Here is a 9,891-nt window from a genome sequence, read left to right as displayed (position 1 = left end):
AACTGGCAAGGTTGGGTCTTGAAACCAGTTGGTCTGGAGTTACTTTTAACATAATGTAATTATACATTAACAGCTGTAAATGAAAATTGTACGTTGTGATGCAATGGATAATTGTATGGCTTACAAATAGAACGTGACACGCATCGTATTGAGTTTTCCTGATTGTTTCAAACAACAATCAACTGGTTAATCTTCTCTAAACTGTAGAGTTTATAAAAAGGTTTATAAAGTTTAGCTTGGGTCTAATGTATACAACAAAGATTTCATCATTTCTGATTTCCTAGAGTATGGAATAATAATCAGAAAGCTAAGAAAACTATCAGTCGAGTAGTATATCAAGGACCATCATGAATTGAAAGATTAAAATATCCGAACTTGTATAGCGTTTCTTGTAGAGACAGTATGCAGTTTCTACAGAAAGCTGATCAGAGAAGTAGATGTGTACATTTTTAGGTGCCCATAGAAAACTGCACAGTGCAGTTTTGTTTACCATTTTCACTGATTTACAAAATTGCTATGCCATTGTAAGATTGTAGGAGTGTGTGTAATTTTTTAGTGCTCTCACAGGTTGTTGCTAGTCATTTTTAATGTGCAGAACTTTTAAGTTGTAGGTTGCTGCCTTGAATAATTCATAGGACAGAACTTAAGGCAGAATACATGTTTTGTTGGGTTTATCAATTTTCTGTCCAAGAATTTATGTATTACCTTGCTCATTTGTTTTATTTATTTATTTATTTTTTCTTTTCTTTTTCCTCTTTAGGGTGTTGGTGAGGAGGGCCAGAAAGTTAGCACAGCAGTACTTTCTGGTTTACCAGGAGCCTATTCCTACAGCTCAACTAGTACAGAGAGTTGCCTCCGTGATGCAGGAGTACACACAGTCTGGGTGAGTTCATGTGTTTGGCATTTGCATCAACCCCTTTTTTCCCATTTTGTATATTAGTCTCTGGTGTGACACTCCAGCTGTATCAGTAAAGATGGTTATAGCCCAAGATATAGGTAATGGATTAGGCCATTCTTGTGAAAAGTCTTCCCTTACTGGGGTCACAGCATTCATTATAAAATTAAGTGCATGTATTCTTTGAAAATGCCATGCGTCTGCATTTTTCTGTCTGAACTGTTTGAAATAGTTGTACCACTACCAACAGAAACCAGATTTAATCATGCGCCTGAAATGGAAGTGTCAGTAGCTCAGCAGATGTCACACTTGCCTTGGGTGCTGGAAGATAAGTAGACTGGAGGTTCTGTTCTCACATTGGGTTCTTAGATTCTTTTTTTCTGACAGTTGGTGCTGAGGATTAAGGCTATAAGCTCTTAAAGGGCTGCTACTTGTGGTATAGTGTTTGAGTACATCTGTCTTTCATTTACTTGCTGTGTAATTTTGAGCAAGGCACTTAATCGGACATTGCTTTAGGGCAATTGGGCTAGGCTCCTAAATGACTTCTGGACTTTATGCCTGGTAACTACGTATGAACCCAAGTCTGCTCTTTCAGTTTAGTAAATGAGTAGATGTCCAACAGGTGATAACGGCGATTTTGTGGATGTTCTACCTGAATGCTATAATGGCTGGCATTTTGATAGCTGCACAGCTGTCAGAAAGAGGGTGAAATGTCCTTAATCCATTTATCTTCTACTTTTCCTTTTAAGAGCAGAGTGCTAGGAGGAGTAGAGTTCTTTGTACTACTGCTGTGTACCTTCCGCTTGGATCGTACCCGAAGGGGCATATATTCACTCGGGAAGACCAGTTCTCTACTCCCTTTACTCTAGTTTAGTGGGAGACTCCAATTTTTTGAACCTGCATTGGTTTAATTTAAATTGCTAGTTGCATTGTTTTTAGCCAAAAGACCTCTAATTGCTTACTGGAAAATACTGCTGTCTAAGAACTCCACGAGGAGTGTGGATGATGTTCTTCATGTTTCACTGTTGCAGTCATCACACTTGGGTTGTCTGCCTGCAGGTAGCCCCCAGTCGGCATTAATACCAGAGTCTTGGGATTTCTTTGTTGGATGCTGTCGCTTCTTCCATGCCATCAGGTCGTCAGGAGTATAAAACATGCAGCTGACACCATTACAGCAGCTTTTCTTGCCGCGTGGGAGCCTGAAGCAGAAGCAGTTCACAAGTGCCGGTCGGCCGCTACCTGAAATTTTCATTCGAGTTTCAAACCTGAAGTCTTCTAAAGCCAAGTACCTTTTGGGGATCCTTTTTTCTTGCTCTAACCGATGTCAGAAACCATTATCTTGCCTGTGGAAAGCAAATACTTCACAGAAATTTTCATTCTTACTGCGTCACCTGTTTAGGCCTAGACCATAATGTTCCTCACTGTCTGTTTTAACACCCAAACTATTCGTCGTTGGGCTATCTTTGTCACTAAATTCTTTCGCTCGTTCTCCGTATTCCGAAATGGCTTCGATAAGCCATCCGACTACCGATCTTATGAAAAAAGTAAGGATAAAGCTTGCTTAGGTCCAAAACTGCAGACGATGCTTCATTAAGCTAGTCACCAGTCCACTGGTACTCGGGTGCTTTCGCAGCCCCTGATGCCTGCTTCTACAGATTCGCAGGCCCCTGCTGACAACCATTTGGAGTCTGGTATGACACGAGATGCTTCAACTATGGAACCTGTGGATGTCTCTACCTTGGATGGGTCCGGAACCTCTGTGCAGGCACCGGCTTCTGAGGGTGTATTCTGACCTTCCGATTAAACAGTCTACTTAGTTTCTGACTAAAACTACCGAGTTTCTCAGGCCCAGAGTTCACACTATGCCTAGAAAACAGATGACCAAAGCGCATGCTCAAGCTTCCATGCCACTGAAACAAATGTTTAGAATGGCTGAAGACCTTATAACTTTAATTGGGGGAAACCATCCTTCCCCCTCTGAAAGATAAGGATTGATTTTCCTTCTGATTCCACTGACCATGAGTCCGATGACTCAGATCCTTCCGATTTACCAGGACATTCCCTTATCTACCTATGAGGATTCGGATGCAGAGGATTCTGTTCTCGTCTCCCCTCCAGAGGACTTTTCTTTTGGTGAAACCTTGCATACCTTGAGAGAGCTTTTCCGCTGGGAATGCCAGGACTACCCACAGTCCAAGCTGGGAATGCCAGTACTACCCACAGTCCAAAAAGAGACTCGGTAGAATTTTTATACTTGCCTCAGCACAGGCCTCTAGCTATACCCCCTGTCCTAGATATTGTAGATGTCTTCATGGAATCCAGTCTTACTCCAGATACTTTACCACCAGCTCCTAGAAAGCCTGACTGGTGCTACAGGGTACCCGACTCTTACAAATTTCTCTCTAAGAATTCCACTGCTCTCTCTAAGAATTCCACTGCGGATCCAGAGACCGTTTCCCAGGGACCTAAAGGTATTAAGGCTACTACAGCCAAAAACCCTACCCCTTTGGATAGGGATTCTAGAGCTTTAGACTGATTGGGTAAGAAGGTATATACCTCTGCAACTCTTGCCATAAGGGCTTTAAATTGCCATTTTTACATTTTGAAGTACCAGCAGCATATTATGGAACTAATTAAATAGAAAATGGCGTTATTTCCAGATTTTGCAGAAAGTAAAGATTTACAAGAGTTAATGCATTTTGCAAACTAAGTTTGCAAACATAGTTTGCAGCGTGGTTTTGATGCCTTAGAAGCATCTTGCAGGGCTGCTGTCATTGGGTCTGTTCTGAGAAGGCATGTTTGGCTGAAGGAACAATTCTTGCCAGACCATGTCAGAAGCAAAATTACTAGATGCTCTATTAAACCAGGTATGTTTGTTTGGCACAAAAGCAGAAGTTCTTAAGATGGAGGAATAAGCTAAATCTATGCAAACTGTTAAAGATTTCTTACAGGTACAGCCACCTAGATTCAGTAAGCATTGGCCTTCTAAAAACTGGTCCTTTCCAGTCCCTCCCAGGCCTTCTCAGTCCAAACCCACAGGCAACCGGCCACCAAGACTACAGTCTCAGGGTATGCAGAGGTCTAAGCAATGGAGTGCTCCCACCTGAAAAACGGGGAGTGGTAAGCCACTCCCTTATGGAAAAAGTTCACAATGACTTGTCTATCATCCTTCCCAGCCATGCCCAAGTACTTGCGCCCCTGCAAGCTCAATTCCTGCCAGGCAAACAGAATTCACTGGCAGACTTGAGCAGAAATCTACTGGACCCACATGAGTGGAAACTGGAATCTAACTCATTCAAAATTCTAATCAACAGGTGGGGGACACCAGAGGTGGAACTCGTTGCCTCCCCCCAAAGCCATCAGTTGAGCAAAGTTTGCACCAGAAATCCCCAAAGCCAAGCATGGCAAGTGCATGCCCTATCCTTTACATGGGAAAACCTTTCAATTTTATGCCTTTCCCTCTCTGCCCCTCCTCTCAAAAGTACTACTCAAGATCAAGCAGGGCAGACCAAGGGCAATCCTTATTGCACCAGACTGGCCACGCCAACACTGGTACCCACTCCTACGCAGTCTGACAGCAGTACCACCCTGGCACCTACATCAGACCCCCCTCCCTGCTGTCCCAGCAGGAGAGACTGATTTTGCATCCTGTGCTGCAAACACTGAACCTTGCAGCCTGGCGTGTTCCCTGAACACACCACTAGCAACCCTAAGCAAACGGGTGCTGGATGTCATCCTTGAGGCCAGAAGGCCTAGTACTCTAAGTCCTTTTCAGAAAAGTGGAAAATATACTGTTCTTGGAGTCGGTCTCTAGGAAAGGACACAGACGTGCCCTCCTTGCCTCAAATCCTAGATTACCTAGCAGAGCTGCTCCAGAAAGGCCTATCCTTCTCATCAATTAAGATTGATGCATCGGCCATCTCAGATCATTACAGTGAACCATCTCTCTTTATTCACCCTCTGATAAAACAGTTCCTGAGAGGAGCTAACTATTTAAGACCCCTGAGGAGAGTTCCCTCCCTGCCTTGGGACCTTCTCTTTGTACTAGAGAAGCTCACACTTCCCCCTTTTGAACCTGCTGCTTCAGCAGAGATAAAATTTCTCTCTTGGAAAACAGCCTTACTTCTAGCCATCACTTCAGCAAGAAGAGTGTCTGAGCTTACAGGCATTAATGGCTGTGGAACCCTTCATTATTTTCCATGCTGACAGGGTCTCTCTCAGGCCTAACCCATCATTTATGCCCAAGGTGGTATCCAGTGTGGCTTTAAACAAGTCCATCCATTTACCAACCTTTTTCCCTAAACCTCAGAATAAAGGAGAGAGGATCCTTCACTCCTTGGACATACACAGGCAGCTCAGGTTCTACCTTGACAGGACTAAGCCTTTCAGAAAATCTGAGCAGTTGCTAGTCAGTTTTGCTGCAGGGGCAGAGTGCAAGGCCATTTCAAAGCAAACCATTTCCAAATGGATAGCACACTGCATACATTTCTGCTACAAACACCATGGCAAACCTACCCCACAGGGGATCAGAACTCATTCCACTAGGGCTACCTCAACTTCTGCAGCATTTCTCAGGGGAGTCCCTACCAGGGACATCCTGGAAGCTGCAACCTGGAGTTTTGTACACACCTTCACCAAGCATTACCACATACCTGTCTTTACCACAGCAGTCTTACAAGGCTTGCTAGGTAGCCCTAATCCTTCTTGACTGCCTCCACCCTTACTCAGCTTTGGGAATCAACCCAAGTGTGATGACTGCAACCGTGAAACATGAAGAACATAGTACAGTTGTGTACACTTAACATAAATGTAGATGTTCGAGTGTATTCACTGTTGCAGTCCTGGTTACCCTCCCTCCAGCCCCCTGACTTTTCTAGACTTTCTAACTATCCCTTTTTGGTCATATCTTATGACTATGGTATTTACTTTTTACTGGAGGTGTTCCACACCATGTAATTACTTCCTATTTTGGGGGCTCCTGATATCTGGGGCAAGAAAAACTGATGTAATGGCGTCTGCTGCATGTTTTATACCCTAATGACCTGACGTCATGGAAGAGGCGACTGCATCCGCAGAAATCCCAGACTCTGGTATTGGGGCCGACTGAGGGCTACCTGCAGGCAGATAACCAAAGTATGACTGCAACAGTGAATACACTCTAACATCTACACTTATGGTAAGTGCACTGTACTTTTCCTAGTCTCTTTCAGGAATGCATCTTTTGCAGTCGTTTTTGTCATCACTTGCTTGGTGCATGGTTTGCACCTTCAAGGAAGCATTATTGCTTGGTTCACGATTCAGGATGTGGCTTCATTTGACACCTGTGCAGTTTTGGACTTGACTGAGTGTTTGCTGACTCCCTACTGAAAGGTCAAGGCTTTTAATAGTGAACCCTTGAATTGCTGGGGGGAACCACCAAAAGATATGGGAGAAAAGAGAATGTCAAATATTGTTTTTCTCCTTTAAAGTTTCTTTCCAGGGCACAACCCTCCCCTTTCCCAAACTTGTTTACCAACTCCAAGATCCCTTTTCTCCAAGGTATGGTGACTATTCTGATGAACATCAATCTTAGACTTGATATTTTTTAAGTCTGCCTTTTCACTCTTGTTATTCTGGGACTAGCAATAACTAGTCTTGGAATTTCAGCAGCTCTTGCCTTTTGAACTCCAAATATGACTTCATGGAGAGGATTGCTTGGGATTATTTCTAGCAGAGGGTGTTAGACGTCAGATGTAACACATGCAAACTAATTTGCAAGATTGCCCTCTGTAATGTCTTTTTCAGAACGAAACTTAGCCTATACCCCCCACATACAGGAGTGCATTTCCCCATTAGGAGACAGAGCAGAACAGAGAAAGGAAAGTTTTTGGCTAGTTTGACCTGTAGTTTGTTTTATCTGAGAAGTTGGTGTATCCGTATAAGGAGTTCAACAACATACCGTATAACAATAGATACAGCAAAGCTTTTGGGTTCATAAGCAACCCTTCAGCAGTGCAAGTTAAAATCATTCCATTGCACAGTCATTAAATACTCATATCCTGAAAAGTGCAGCCAATAATAACATAAAAACAATTATACAATCAAGTTAAAAAAAATTATTGCAGACATATAGGTTTTATGCATAAGAACAGGTTTAATGGTTTATAGTTTGATTTAATACCTGGCAGGTGGTCAGCCTGCAGATGCAGGATTCATTCATTTTCTTTAAGTCTGTTGTTTAAAGCACTGCCCCTTATATTCTTGTTGACTAAACCTGTAACCCTAAAATTAAAAATGTGTGTAGGGCCATTGTCACTGATGTGTTTAGCTATTGCATTAGTTAAAACTTCCTTCTAATCTCTGACTTTTATGCTCAGTTATCCTATCTTTTAAGCGTATTGTGGACTTGCCAACATAAATACCTGGACATACTTCGCAAGTAGCTAGATATATAACACAAGTAGAATTATAACTGGAAAAACATTTAAAATAATAAAAAGTCTTTGTAACAGGATGTACGAAACTTCAATCCTTATTAATGGCATTACAGCAGTAACAGTTGTAGCAGGGATAAGTACCAATCTTATTAGATTTTCCAGATGTTATAGTGAGTTTAGTATCCTTATAGCATAAAATCTGTTTTAAATTTGAGCTATTACGGTAATCAGATCTAGGCTTAATACCCACGGTCTCTTCTAATTCCGGCATAGTTCTCAGAATACCCCAATTATCCATAATAGTTTTCCTCACCCTATCATACCTACTATAAGTGGTAGAATAACAGTGTGTGCCTGGAATCAGATGTATTCATTGATCTAATATCGCTACTAAATTAAGGTTTGGCATCAGTATTCCGCATTACCAAAAGTCATGCTTGCCAGTAATTCCTCCTCCTAATTCCTGTCTTTAAATTCCCTCTTAAAAAGATTGCCCTTACTAGAAATGAGTTAGACATGCATTATTATAGACATTAGAAACAAAACACAATGTTCATGTCCAAGTTGCCTTGCATCTGTTACGTGGTCTGTAGATGTAACTGGGTCTTGTAACATAACAATCTGGACTGAATTTAGCAGCAGGGACAGTCTTCGGTGAACAACTTGCTGGATTCGTCACAAGAACAGGAATATTCTCTGGAACGCCCTTTGGAATTGGAACACTGGATAATTTGCTTGTCTTTCTCACAGGCTATGTACTATGGTATAGGCTTCGACACTGGTCTCAAATGTTTCTGATTCCACCTAAACTCTGCTCGTTGTGATTCCAAAATGTACGATCTTGGCTCTCGGCGAATATGCTTTACGACACCACTCTGATCATAACTTTTGGACATTTGCATCCTTACTACTTTTCCTTCTCATAATGGAATGAGCAGTTTGATGGTCTTATTGTAGTAGGACTTCTGGGTAAGATACTTCAACAAATTGGTTTTCACTGATCTGTTATTGACCTATGGAACCGACAGTTGACTGCTGATTGGTAATGTGGCTCTGGTTCTTCTCGAGAGAAGTCTCTGAGTAGGTGAACCAAGGTGTTTATCACTAGGAATATTTCTGAGTCAAGAGATTCAGGAAAACATCACTATGGTCTCTTCTTGACTTCTCTAGTAACTGTTTTGCACTTTGAACTGCACCTTCTGCCAAACCATTTGACTGCAGTTCCTCAGGGCTACTCATGACATGAGTTAAGTCACATTCTTCAGCAAATCTTTTGAACTGTTGGCTTGTAAACTGTGCGCCATTGTCAGAAATAACTTTGTGTGGGCTACCATGGACTGCAGAATTACAGTATTGGATGCTATGTTGGGAATTACGTCAATCTCAAATCAATTGGAGTAAGAGTCTGCTAACACCAAATAATGTTGATCTTTCCACTCTAAAATGTTAGTGGCTACTGTCGACCAAGGTAGTTCATAGGTAAATACTAGGCTAACTGCCTTGTGGGTCATTTCTAAGCTTAGCCAATTTCTCTTTAGTGAGAATCAAACCCAGTACCTTGTGTTTGTGAAGTAAACACCTTGACCATTACTCCAACCTCCCGGCCTTTAGTTCAGGAATCTGGTTTAACTAAAGTAGTTCCTTCTGTTGATGTGGCTTTTTGTACTGTTTTTACACATGGAACAAGATAAAAGTGCTCTCTTAATGTCTTGTGACATAGGCCAAAATGCTTAGACCTCTCACTCTTTTGGTGGAGTCCGTTCCTGGGTGACCACGATGCAAGATAGTAATATACTCTTGTTGTAAGGACTTTGGAAAAATTACTTGCAGACCTTTCATAATGATACCATTGTCAGACAAAATCTCCTCTCTGTATGGAAAAATAAGGTTGCAGTTCTTGAGGTAAACTGGATTGCTTTGATGGCCATTCTTGATTGATAAAATGGTTGAGTCTCTAAAACTGGATCTGTAGCTATGTGATCTCTTAGCTCATCAAGATGTGTGGAAGAAAAGTTTCTCACTTCCATGACTCCAAAATCAAGGTTCTCATTCTCATGCTGTTTTGCAGTGTTTCTGGGCGATCTTGGGCAATCTGGATAATGTATCAGGAAGATAAAGAGGTTTGCCTTTCTTGTAGACAAAGGTGAAATTATACTTTGCATTCTCAACATCATGCATTGCAATTTGGCTGGAGCTGAATGCATAGGCTTTCTCAAGATGGTGACTAGAGGTTGGTGGTCTGTTTTGATCTGGATAGGTCTACCATAAACATAATCATGGAACATTGAACATGCAGACACAATTTTGCCAAAAGCTCTTTTTCGATCTGGGCATGCTGCATTTCAGTTTGGGTAAGAGTTGTCAGTGCATAGGTAACAGGTTGATCCTCTTGTAGAATGACTGCACCAAGACCAAATTTCGAAGCATCACATGAGAGTAAAAGGCTTGTGAACATTATAGTATCTGAGAGTTGGTAGACTAGCAATTATCTGTTTCAGGACATCGAATGCTTTTTGGTGTTGCTCTAACCAAGAGCAGGATACATCTTTGTGTCTGCTGTCTAAGCGTTGCTGAAAGTTG

At 41.8% G+C, this 9,891-nt stretch overlaps 1 protein-coding gene across 1 annotated transcript in view; it reads left to right on the top strand.

The window, feature by feature from the left end:
• The window catches only part of PSMA2 (proteasome 20S subunit alpha 2), a 278,647-nt gene that overhangs the window by 90,430 nt on the left and 178,326 nt on the right, over positions 1–9,891 (top strand). The window contains exon 4 of the mRNA XM_044064813.1: positions 761–883. Coding sequence (XP_043920748.1) covers positions 761–883 — 123 coding nt within the window. The remainder of the gene's footprint in view (positions 1–760; positions 884–9,891) is intronic.

The sequence above is a fragment of the Protopterus annectens genome, chromosome 3.part0 (genome assembly GCF_019279795.1).
Source record: "Protopterus annectens isolate FY-2018-M chromosome 3.part0, PAN1.0, whole genome shotgun sequence".
Classification (NCBI taxonomy): domain Eukaryota; kingdom Metazoa; phylum Chordata; order Ceratodontiformes; family Protopteridae; genus Protopterus; species Protopterus annectens.
The sequence above is the reverse complement of the archived record's forward strand: the minus strand, read 5'-3'. Positions and strand labels throughout refer to the sequence as shown.